The following is a 12,159-nucleotide window of genomic DNA, read 5'->3' on the forward strand; positions in this document are numbered from 1 at the left end:
ATGTTCCATAGCTTGATGATCCAGAGAAGATAGAAAAACAAAAGGCAGATCCCCAGAGTCTAAGGTAGAAGGAAAGAAGTGGATTCCTATAAGTCTAAAATAAAGTCAAATATGTGGAACCCTCAAGACTCAGGACTTAAAGACTTGGGAGATTTAGGCCAAGGGCATTTTGGCCAGGCCAGAGTAAGCAGTTAAGCCTAGGAGCAAGGACCCATTTTCTCTTGGACCAGGAGACCTGAACAAAGATCTTGGGTGCTGGTATGTGAATGAAATCAAGCTAAAACTAAGGAGACAGGTTTTCTAAAGGGTGTGAATTCAAGAAGTCAGAACTGGGAGTGTTTGACTTGATTCCTGAGAAGGAATTCCTGGCTCTCTGTACCGTTCTGCATGTGCTGACCAAGATACAGACTGTGCCCTAAGAAAGTGTCACCAGGCCCTGGATCCATTCCAAGCAAAAGCTACTGTCAGGCCAGGCTATGAGGAAGAGATTGCTTCCATGTTAGAATCCATGTGCCGATCCATAGCAGTGGATTTGGAGACTATGAAAGCGAGATGCCTAGTGTTTCCTCATTTATGCCAAGGTGTAGAGTTGAAGCAAGTCACTTCCTATCTCTGGAATTTAGTTTCTTCCTCCACAGGTTACTATAAATCTCACTGTGTTGTAAGAATCAACCTAAGAGCTCTGGCATCAAAATGTCTTGATAATGGCATAAATGATATTCATCTGAGTCATTTCCCTTTATTCTTCTGTTTTGCTCTTAATAATCTGGACCACAGGAATGCCCACTGTGCATTAGGTTATACTGAAACACATTCCAGTTCTTCTCAAGCCATGAGCAGCCTACTGGTGGCCTCAAAGACTTCTGTTGAAGATCTGGGGCCACATTACAAGTGAAAGACAGGTGCATTTTTTCAGGTTAATTGAGAATCAGATAAGGGTCTCTGATGCCTATAGCCTTGATTCCATGAGAGCTTTGAGGGAAGGAGTGCATCTGGTTTTCAGCAGTTGTCTAGTTCAGAGGTATAAAACAAAGCCATCAAACTGTCTTCCAGTTTCACTTAGGATTTAAAGGGGCTCTCTGTTATAGAGGTGTAGCCACCGTCTTTCTTCAGAGTGACTGAATCCAGATTAGGAAGCTTAAGCAATAGCTAGAGCCAGGCAAATGTCAAAATTCATACAAAAACATCCTGCTGGATGCAGGGAAGGTGGTGGGATGAATTGCTCCAGAGATTCAGAGCTCATGCCACAATAAAACCCATTCTAGAGGTTTACATCTATTTTCAGCACAATCTGTTTTAATCATCTCTGCATTTAGTATCAACTCCCAGGTCCTGTGCACAGCTGCTCTGCTGTGACAAAAGTCCTCTTTGTGGCGATATAAAGTCTGTGAGCAGCTCAGAGCATGAATAAGTCCCTGTGGAACACAGAGAGGTGCCTGGTGCCACAGGTTCCTTGGTCTGTAGACTTCAGGTAGACTTCTGACCTTCCTGGCACTCAAAGGACAGTATAGGCTGAGAAGGGGGTTGGAGGCTAAAACACCTTTACCAGATGAAGGTAACCAAGATCAAGCTAGGCTAAGTTCTAAGACCTCTCCCCAGCAAGACCTCAGCTCACTTCAAAGATTTAAACACAGGAAATCCATCAGGTAAGAGGCCAAATAGAGTCCTGCATCTCCCACTGCAGTGCACAAAGTGGCAATTTAACCTAGTCATTGGATACAGGGTTGAGTTAGGAGCCTGTGCTCCGGTTCTAACATTGCCAGTAGTCGGCTGTATAACTCACTCAGGTGGGTCACTTAACCTTTCTGTGTCTCAGTTTCCACATCTTTCAAAGGGGAATAAGAAAGTAGCTTCCTCAAAGTATTGCTAGGATAAACAAAGAGATAAAATGGAATAATCCATGTAAAAAACAATGGGAAAAAAGCAGAAAATGCTATACAAAGTATTATCATTCAATGACAAGATGCTCAAAATGTTGTCTGGTATCCTTTGGCCATACACCCTGCCCAATCACAGCTTCAAGACAACAAATTCTATCAAAAAGAAAGTACTTTTTGATAGTACTCTTATTTCAGTATCTTTGTGTATAACTAGTATCTCTTCAGTCAAGTAGATGCAGTTTCCTTTGGGCCACAATGGCAACCTTGGGACTCCTTTTTCTGGGAGTCCAAGTCATGAAGAAACCTATAAAACATCTGAAAAATATCAAGGCAGCACCAGCCAAACCCCTGCATAAACCAGGTTAGTAAGAGCCAGGGACAGCTCAAAATGTGCAGTTATAGTTGCCAGGACTTTTACTAGTCCCACTGCTCACCTACAGCCACACAGGAAGACAGCATCCCCTTGCTGCTCAGAGAGCCTTGTGGGCCCCCACAGACAGACTCCACATATTTACAAGCAGCTTGCCTACTTTCCTCTGCTCTGTGTAAGGAAGCAGAGCTGAGACTCGAAACATACTGCAGATTTTCTGCACAGTTTCTGCTCCCACTTGGGCACTGGCAATTCCAGAGCTTCCTTCTGAACAACCAACATATAGAGCTAGCTGCCCTCTGGTCATCTAATGTAGCTTTCACAGGAGAATATTAACAGTTCAAAACCTAACTTTTTCCTCCCCTACAAATAAGCTCTTCTTCCCATGCTCTCATGAATGACAAGACAGTGAGCCTGTGTCAAGCTCCTTACTTCCCACCCCATTATCTGAGTCCAAAAGCTACATTATTTGATCATCGAAGTTCTTGCTTCTTCTTTATTCCCACTGTTAATTCCATTCATCTGTTCCTATTATTCCTTTGTATTATTTTCATCTCCCTTACTGTAGTTAAAGTCACCTTTCTAAAATTTAACTCAAACCATGTCCCTTCTAACAAGAATTCCTTCATTTACTCCTCATAACTCCCAAGACTCAATCCTAACTCCACAGCATAATTTAAAAGGCCGTCCAGCCTCTCTGGTTTCAATAACTCTTACTCCCCTGTTCATCTTAAGTACAAAATCAAATTATCTAATACTTTCTCAGTGTCCCAGGCTTTCCTCTCACTTCTGGATCTTCCTCCTTGCCATTTCCTCTGACTATTCATAATAGCCTTTTCCCCAACTAGCCTAACTGCTCCTCCTTCAAAATTCAGCTGAAAATCCTGTCCTCTAGGAAGTTTTCTTCCAGGTAAGGTGCATCTAACTACCCCCAATGACCATCATGTGGCACTTTATTATACTTTATTGTTATTGTTTGTTTAAATGACTACCTCTCCCACTAGACTATAGCTGCAATGTGAGAATACCTTATTCACCAATGTGGGTCTGGCACCTGGCAGAATTTGGCACATACTAGGAAATTAATATATATATTTTGAACATTGATGGCTGCATGGCTAGATGGCTAGGTGGATGGGTGGTTGGATGGATGGATGGATGGATGGATGGATGGATGGGTGGATGGATGGATGACTAGTTCAACTATAAGATGTTAAACCCCTAAGCTCCACAAAAGGCCTCTTCACAGCACCTCTGGCCTCTAGACCAAACCATTTTCATCAGAGTAGGATAGACTGGGCACAGACAAAAAGCCACTAATATCAAAGGCCTGCCCAGACTTCAGGAGTCACCAGAAATTTCCAAGGTAACATTAATTTTTTGACATCCATTATTCTTCTAAACTCTCAATTATAGATGAGAAAGACTGATCCAAGACATATACGGCAAAGGTGCTGTGGAGGGAAATGTGGTCAGGGGAAGGAACACAGAACAATTAAAGAAGCAGTGTTTTTAGGACCAGAGGCATGCTTCAGGCTAGGAGGATACAGAATAGCTAAAAGGATTTAGAGTACAGGGGTGAGTGGATGCACCAAGAAGACTGAGGCCACCAGGCCAGAAAAGGCAATACACAAAGTAGAACAAGGCTGAGGGACACAGGGAGGGCTGGCACAGTACTGAGGTTCCCGTTAGGAGGATGACAGGGGTGGGGCAGTTGATGAGTTGTGGGTCTCTAGGTTATTGCCAGAGTAAGTCCACACTTTCAGCTAGCAGGTAAATGGGTGGACAGGAAGGCCTCCAATAGTTTCTCTTCAAAAGATCCCTAGATGCTCAGCTACCTCTGCAAGACATCCCTGTGACCACTCACCCAACAAATTCCACTGATGCAAATTCTAAGGTCAACTAACTTTGGGTGGGGGGGGGCACATAAATTATTTCCCCCATTTTCATAGCATAGAAGAAAAAGTTCAGGCTTAGACTTTGACAGACTTCATTTCAAATAAACCTCAGTCCATCTATCTACTAGTCACAGAGGCCTGGAGGTCAATTTCCCTAGCTATGAAGTAGGGATGACCACCTCACAGATGTGTTGAGAGGGTTAAAGTAGATAATGCTTATAAAGTACCATGCACAGGATCAGGCACAGAGTAAGTGCTCAATAAACGGACTTTTCTCTCCCTCTCTCCTTCTACCAAAATGAAGGCCACTTAGTTACATTTTAAGTGAGTATGTGGGAATGGAAGTGGGAGTGGAGGACGCCTATATTGCTGACTCATTAGGACAGAAGGCACGAATCAGGGCTATGTAACATCCAGGGATGGAACAGGGACACTCCTCCCCCCGCCCAGTCATCCTCATCCAGGTCCCTGGGGTCTTGGCTGGAAGCGGGTCCTGTGTGGTCAGGGAAAGCAGGTTCCGTTAATACCTTTCTCACCACATTTGGAGAGGAGTGCTGGATGGTGCTGTCCAGTGGGGGGACACTGTGAGGGGTTTCTTCCCCAGAGGCCTGAGGTAAGATAGCAGCGGTATTCTTATCAAGAGGGAGAGCTGGCTTTGGGCCTTCAGGTGCTGGAGGTTCATCTGTAACCTGGAGAAAAAAATAAGAATTTGCGTGGAGTTCACCGCAGAGAGTAGCAGCAGCAGTAGTAAGAGCTAATGCCCCCCTGTACTGCCCATTATCACCACCCTCACATGGGGAACTGCTTAAAAAGTTTTCAGTAAGAAAGGTAAATCTTATGTTAAACTCTTCTTACAAATACATGCTAATATGACAGTGTGAGAACAGAAACCAAACTGAGAATTCTGAGTTGTGTCATTTTCAGTTTAGCAACATAACAGTTTTCACTTAATGCAGTGTGTGATCTCCATGAACCCTAGACCCTCTGTCAACATGGGGATTATTCCATAGCCCTCAAAGGAACTGAGTCTCAAAGGAAGACATCTGAAGAATCATCTGATCAGTGCTAAAGCATTAATGTGAGGCCTTCCATTTTGTAATGAAGTAAAAGTCCATACAGCAGTTTTGAAAATAAAAATGTGATTATAGATTTAAAGGAGACACCACTGTGGGAAGGGGAAGGGGCTAGAACAAGCAGCTCTGATTAAAAAAGAAAAATAAGAGTTAAGAACGAAAGTGTGGAATGAAACAAAGGCCCTAGAGGTACAAAGTGCACCTCTTCTATTGGTTTTTCACTGAGAAAAGAGGAGCAGCATTCATTATTCCCTAGGGATGGAACAAGACCTCTTCTGTGGCATTAGAGTCAGCAGATCTGATCCAAGACTTGACTCTACCGTTCCATGATTTATGATCTCTAGGCAAACTGCTTGCCCTCTCTGACCCTTCACCTATAAAATATGGGTGGTGATGCCTACCTAACAATTCTGTACATAGAGGAAGTGATACAATGTATATAAAACATTCCTAGTTTAGTAGGTTTCAAATAAATTTTAAGCCTGTATCTGTATGGTATTATAAACCTCCTGATCACTAGCATTTAGTGCTCCCCTTCTTAAATTTCCCCCACCACACACATGCCCCCTGCCTGGGATTCTTTTTTTTTTAAAGATTTATTTATTTATGCATACAAGAGCTGGTGTACAGACCAGAGGTGCAGGGGTGAGAGGATTCACCAGAGACAGAGCAGGGAACAGAACAGGCAGACTGACTGAAATACACTGCTGAGGGGAGCAGCGGGTGAGTCAGGAGAGGTCTGCTTCGCCATGTGGGTTGCTCCCTGGCTGGGCAGGGATGGAACTCATGCTGCAGAGGCTGCGGATTGCTTCATAGTGTGGTGCTTAACCTCTTGCACCACCAGGGAGGTTGCCTGGGATTCTTAAGTTCATCAGGGGAAGGAGAGAGGTTACAAAGATAAAAGACAGACCCCCTTCTGACTTGGCATCTGTAGGAGCACAGCACAGCTCAGAAGGTTCCATTCATGCATAAGGGCCGTTGTCACCCAGGAGGAAAGTGCTAAGCCAGGACACTGGAGATGATTAAGCTCAGATCTATGTTGAGAGCAGGTACTATGTTTTCTAAAGCTTTCCTGAGATGATTAGTGGCACACAGGGAATTCTTGAAATATAAGGGCTGAGCTCAAGGTCACCCTGCGGTAAAGAGACTTTCCTGTGCCTCCCTGTGACTGGGGAGGTTTGTTTCCTGAGCAACCCTAGGACAGGATGCATGCCCCAAGCCACCCTGAGGCTCACCTGCACAGTGTCCTCCTGGCTCTGGGACTGGACAGGTGCTGGCTGCCTTACAATGTAGTTGATCTGCCCCACGATGGTTTGCTGAAGATGCTGAGGAGATTTGGTCTGACTCAGTTGTAGGCTGGGCTGTTGAGCCTGGAGGAGAAGCTCCAGGTCCTTCTGCATTTCCTCCAGTTCAAACTTGTGATGCATTATGTCCACATTCTGGGAACAGGCCGGCCCGGGAGGGCTCTCATGCTGACCAGAAGCCAGATGTTGGGATGGAGGTAGAGGTGGTGGTGGCTGCTGCTGGGGTGGAGGGGGTGGAGGTGGTGGAGGTGGCAGCTGCTGCTGTGGGTGCTGCTGAAAGTGACCGAGTTTCAGCTTCTGGTGGTGGCCAAACTGGACTTGGATTGAGGGTGTCTGTAAGGTGGGCTGGGCATGGGTTCCTTGTTGAACATCCTGTGGGGGGACGATGCATACTGGCTGGGAAGTCAGTGGCTGCCCCAGCCTTTGGGATGTGCTCTCCGGCTCCACAGGGGGCTGGGTTTCCAGCCACGGCTGCAGCAGCTTTGGTGGATGAGGATTGCAGGCCAGCTCTTTCTCCCTAGGCAGCAGGGCAGAGCATTGCAGTGGCCCCAGCTGTTGGGGCACAATCTCAGAGGGCTGCCTAAAGCTGTGGGCTGGGTGCATGCCTGGCGTGGGGACCTGGCCTTTGAGGGAGGGTGAGACTGGGGAACAGTGGGAGCAACACACAGAAGAGGAACACAGTGCTGAAGGCTGGAACTTATGTGAGGGGTGGGTAAGAGTCTCCTGCTGAGCCACTGGGGACTGGTGGCTTTGATAAAAGGATGACGGTCCCTGTAAGCTTCCATAAGCAGGTGTATCTGCCCGGGACTGTTGTCCACCTTCAGTAGTTATGCAGCCTGGAAATTCAGAATAGAGAGTGTTTCCACAGGGAATCTACAGTTGTGCCCCACCTTCCTACCTCTTGTTGCTGGGACCATTATTCAACAAATCTGTCCCAGGCACAGTGATTAAGAAATTCAACTCATGATCTACAAGGTTCAGTCTAGAATGGTGCTAGAAATGATCTGTATGCACCTGTTTGGGGAGCCTGAGCATCTGAGAAATCAACCAGTTTTTCCCAGATCTCTTGATCCATTAGAGAAATCATGGACTCCCTCCAAGAGTACCCACTCTTTCAACAGAATAGTTCAAAAGAGACTTGTACCCAAAAAATCAACATTGGGGAGGAGGAGGGAGTATGCTGGAAAGCAGCAAAGGAGGGACAGTCATCAGGGGCAAATGAGCAAGTCTCCAAACAAAGATCTGGGGAACTGTGTGTTGGGCAAGTAGGACGGAAGAGAGTGGGTAATACCAGGACAGCGCTAGGCAACAGCACCACCCTCAGAGGCCTCTAGACCCTCCTGCATGATCACCACCCTCAGTGCATGATCACTGTTGCTAGGTTAACAGCTCCTGCAGCTCATTGTTTTTGATGAAGCTTCCTTAGGGAAAGAGTGAGTTGCTTAAAGGGGATAGGTATGTTTTATTTACCTTTGGTCCCTTAAGAGCCCAGTGCGGGGACTGACCCAGAAAGGTACCCACCCAAGGCCTGCTAAATTAAGTCAAAGGTGAGAGAAAAGAAAAAAAAGCCTAGATGTCATCCACTACTCTTTCAAATTCAAAAAACTTCCATTGAGATGAAGTGAAAGGCAGCAGCTGGCCATTAGTTTAACAAACCTATCATTAGATTGTCAACACAGGCACAACTTCAAGTCACCTACATTCTGCTTAAAGACTGAATGCCAGCAAATTATCTCAACAGGGAAGAAAAATGCACAAGGTCATGAATTATCTGCTTACATCTCACCTTCAAAGGTGTGTGTGTGTGTAGGGTAAATGAGATGGTCAGGTTTGTTTAACGCCACTGGCCTTTGTGGCTATAACCTGTGGCCCTAAATGCAGGAGGCACTTGGGAGAGTAGGCACAGGGCACGGGTGCTTCATTGTGAACACCTGGAGTATGGTGTGCACATGCATGAGTAAGCACACCTGGGCATGGAGCCTGAGGCAATAAGGGTGGCATCATTCAGAAACAGGGATGGCTATGGTGGAACAGCTACAAGAGGAAGAGACCAAGAGAGAACACCAGAGAGAGCCCAAAGAGAAAAGTGTACATATTTGCTGAGAGCTGGGAGGCCTACCAGCCTCTCAGTGCCCTGGCCTCTCTGCCTTGCCAATCTGTGGGTTTGCCCCACAACAATTGGCGTAGAAAGAGCATTAAACCCTGAAAAAGGCACTGAGGGCTCAGGGATTCTCTTTATCCATCTGCCCGAATTGATAATTTGCCCAGTGCCTTTCTGGCACAACAGTGTGTCACATTCTCCTCCCTCCTCTCTCTCCCTACCTATTGCTGAGATACCTGTTTGTGTCCCTGGTGCCCACACAGGTATATCCTTGCATGATCTCAGACATAGCACCCTGGAGAACAGGGCTGCTATCTTGTCTCTTCTCCAGCAGTCCTTGTATTGACACTGCTATTTAAGCTTCTCTCTCTCTCTCTCTCTCTCTCTCTCTCTCTCTCTCTCTCTCTCTCTCTCTCTCTCTCTCTCTCTCTCTCACAGAGTTTGCTGAATGACTTGATGATCACTGGCAGTTTCAGGGAGTGCTTTCTCTTGGGCATATGCTGACCTAGCCATTAATTAAGGCAGATGCTCTGTATTTGTTCTTTGCAACTAGGTAAAAGCCCACAGGGTAGGTAGGCCCTCACTCACCAAGAGAAGCCAGCTGCTTGGTCCAGAAGTTAGGCTCCCACGTGAACCTGATACTCCAAGGGGAGCCAGGATCTGTATTACAATTTGTCTCCAGCAATCGCTGCATCTGAAACACAATCTGACAAGACCAGAGATCACTTGGGGGAGGGGCAAACCTTGCACCCGAATGACAATGCCCTCTCCCTCACTCTTTGGACAGGTTGGAGGGGTCACAGCCATGGCTCTTCAGGCTCTGATCTTCCCTCATATTCTCATTTCCTTGTGCCTTTCTATCTGCATTTCCCCTTAATGATTGTCCCACTGCAGATCCCCCTTCCTTTTATTGAGGTTTTAGAACCCTTTTCTCTTGCAGGTGTCAAATGATTTGTAATTGTCCCTTAGGATATTATTTGACTGGCAACCCACTCAAGAGTACTCCATTCATTCTACCATGGCTTTGATTTATGAGCCTAATGGGGCAGGCATTCTCTGAGCTTCTCATTGATGACTTCCACCCACATGTAAAAACTCTTCCATCATAACCAACTGTCTTCTCCTTCTCTCATTCCTTTCATCTATTTCCTATCAGCAATTTTCCCATTTACCTAGCTAGGACTTCGGCAAGTTTCCAATTTACTCTGCCATCATTTAGTTTACTAATGTCCCAAACAACACATTGGTCTCTTACTTCCTTGATCTCTGTCAGGTCAATCACCACCTCTTTTCTCAGTTCAGTCACCACATGCAGACCCTTTTAATCATCTGGAACTGTTCTACCTATGAGACTTTAAACTACAATGACCTACCCCCTGATCAGAACTAGCTCTTGCTCTTTCTGAGTGGTTCTGTGCTGAACTGTCCAAATCCTGCTCCATCAGTCCATTGGGTTGTCCTAGTTCCCATCATTTTTAGTAACAATATCACTAGTTCCTAATTCCCTTTCCATCACTGTAGGGTAAGGAAAAATGCCAGGCTTTTCTGCCCTCCCGCCATCAGGATAGATGATGGATCCTTGCGGTCCTGAATGCATGCCTGATGGCGGGCACCTGGAATAGGGTGTGGGCATAGGTAGATGGAATTCACCTGGGCTAAGACTGTTTTTAAGGGCGGCGTCACAGGGACGCCAGCAGCAGCAGAAGCTGAAAGAGAAGACAAGAGAGAAGCAAAGAAGCAGAAGCAGAGAACGCCAGTGAGCCCAGATAGAATGAAGACTTGCTGGGGGCTGGGAGGCCTGCCAGCCTCCCGGCCCCCCAGCACCCCTGCCTGCCATGTACCTGGTAATCACAATAAAAGCCTGCAAAACCACTGAGGACTCTGACTCCTCCTTTACCCGGACTGCAAGGGATCAGAAAACCTGCACTGTGTCCATTCCTGATCCTTACAATCACCAATGCCAGACCTTAGGTCAATCCAGCCCAGGACAGTTGTCCTCCCAAAGTCACATTATCTGGGGTCACTTCAGTGATCATTAAATTCAGTGGCACCCTGTAAGGGGCGGACTGGCCACAGTGCAGGTTTTCTGATCCCATGCAGACCGGGTAAAGGAGGAGTCAGAGTCCTCAGTAGTTTTGCAGGTCTTTTATTGGGGTTCAGCGGGTATATGGCAGGCAGGGGTGCTGGCTGGGGGGCTGGGAGGCTGGCAGGCCTCCCAGCCCCCAGCAAGTCTTCACTCTATCTGGGCTCTCTAGCGTTCTCTGCTTCTGCTTCGGCTTCTCCTTCAGGTTCTGCTACTGGTGCTGCTGCTGCTGCTACTGGCGTCCCCCCATGACGCCGCCCTTAAAAGCACAGTCTTAGCTCAGCTGAATCCCATCTACCTATGCCCACACCCTATTCCAGGTGCCCGCCATCAGGCATGCATTCAGGCAAGGATCCATCATCTATCCTGATGGCGGAAGGGCAGAAAAGCCTGATATTTTCTTTACCCTACAGTCCACCCCCTCAGGGTTTTCTGCCATATAATCCATGTATATACAATTTTTTAAGCAAACATAAACAGTGCAGCCATGGCCCACAAAAGCAAATACATCACAACAAAATACAACAGAACACAAATAAGTCCAGGCAGGGCACCAACCTAGTGCAAAAGACAATTATTGGTACCAGCAGATAAGCCACCAAATCTGCTGCCGAAGGCACTGCTCATACAAGGGAGGGGAATCACTCACGGCATCTACTATATCACACCAGGAGCCGTCAGGCTTCCTGGCCTTCTCTGGCTGTAGTCTCAGCTACAAGGCACACACAGCATCCACCCCCAGGATGCACTAGCTCTGGGATTGGCAATTTTATTCTGTTGGGGGTAATCGCCAACCCTCAGGGTTTCTGTCTGCAGTCGCTCCAACACTCGGCCTTCACAGCCACCCATGCTACTCACAGACCCCTGCACTCAAGCCAACCCACTGCACAAGCACATGGGTTGGGGATCAAAACTCTACATTTGGCTTGGGCTCCACCCAAGCCACGTTCCCCACCCGTCCCCCAAGGACAGGTTCCTCAGCTCCTCACCCTCACTCAAGAATGAGCAGGGCATCACCCACAGGTGATTTTACGAGACTCACAGTTCTTCAGCATACCCAGGCTGGTTAGCAGCCGCTTAGGGCTTCTCAACTTAGCATCAGTACCAGCTTTTGCCTTCTTAGTTGGCTTTTCTCCTCCACCTGGCTGCTGGGCATACACAGGCTGCTTTTGGCCATCTAGGCCCACTGGCCAACCCCAGATTCTCAAAAAAAAACATAACCTGCCAAGGTCCTCGCCTTCTGGCGGGATTGTCAGTCCAAGTTCATCAGTTCATCAGTCCATCAGTCCAAGTCCATTGGCCTCTCCCTGCTTCAGCAACGGCCTGCTGCCTCAGGGGTCATTGACTGGTCCTTTCCGGTGTCGTTGCCTGGTCCTCTTGGGCGTCTCCTCCATGCGAGGTCTCGTCCCACAGCTCCGGACCATATCCACCTTCTGTGCCGCCATGGCGC

The 12,159-nt window shown here is 47.2% G+C and overlaps 1 protein-coding gene across 1 annotated transcript in view; it reads right to left on the reverse strand.

Moving 5' to 3' along the window:
* Positions 1-12,159, reverse strand: part of TRIM66 (tripartite motif containing 66) — a gene marked incomplete at both ends in the record, with an annotated part of 47,140 nt that overhangs the window by 11,560 nt on the left and 23,421 nt on the right. Inside the window, 3 exons of the mRNA XM_084231526.1 lie at positions 4,676-4,837; positions 6,457-7,361; positions 9,215-9,332. Of these exons, the coding sequence (XP_084087652.1) occupies positions 4,676-4,837; positions 6,457-7,361; positions 9,215-9,332 (1,185 nt within the window). The remainder of the gene's footprint in view (positions 1-4,675; positions 4,838-6,456; positions 7,362-9,214; positions 9,333-12,159) is intronic.

The sequence above is a fragment of the Talpa europaea genome (genome assembly GCF_964194135.1).
Source record: "Talpa europaea genome assembly, chromosome: 1".
NCBI lineage: Eukaryota > Metazoa > Chordata > Mammalia > Eulipotyphla > Talpidae > Talpa > Talpa europaea.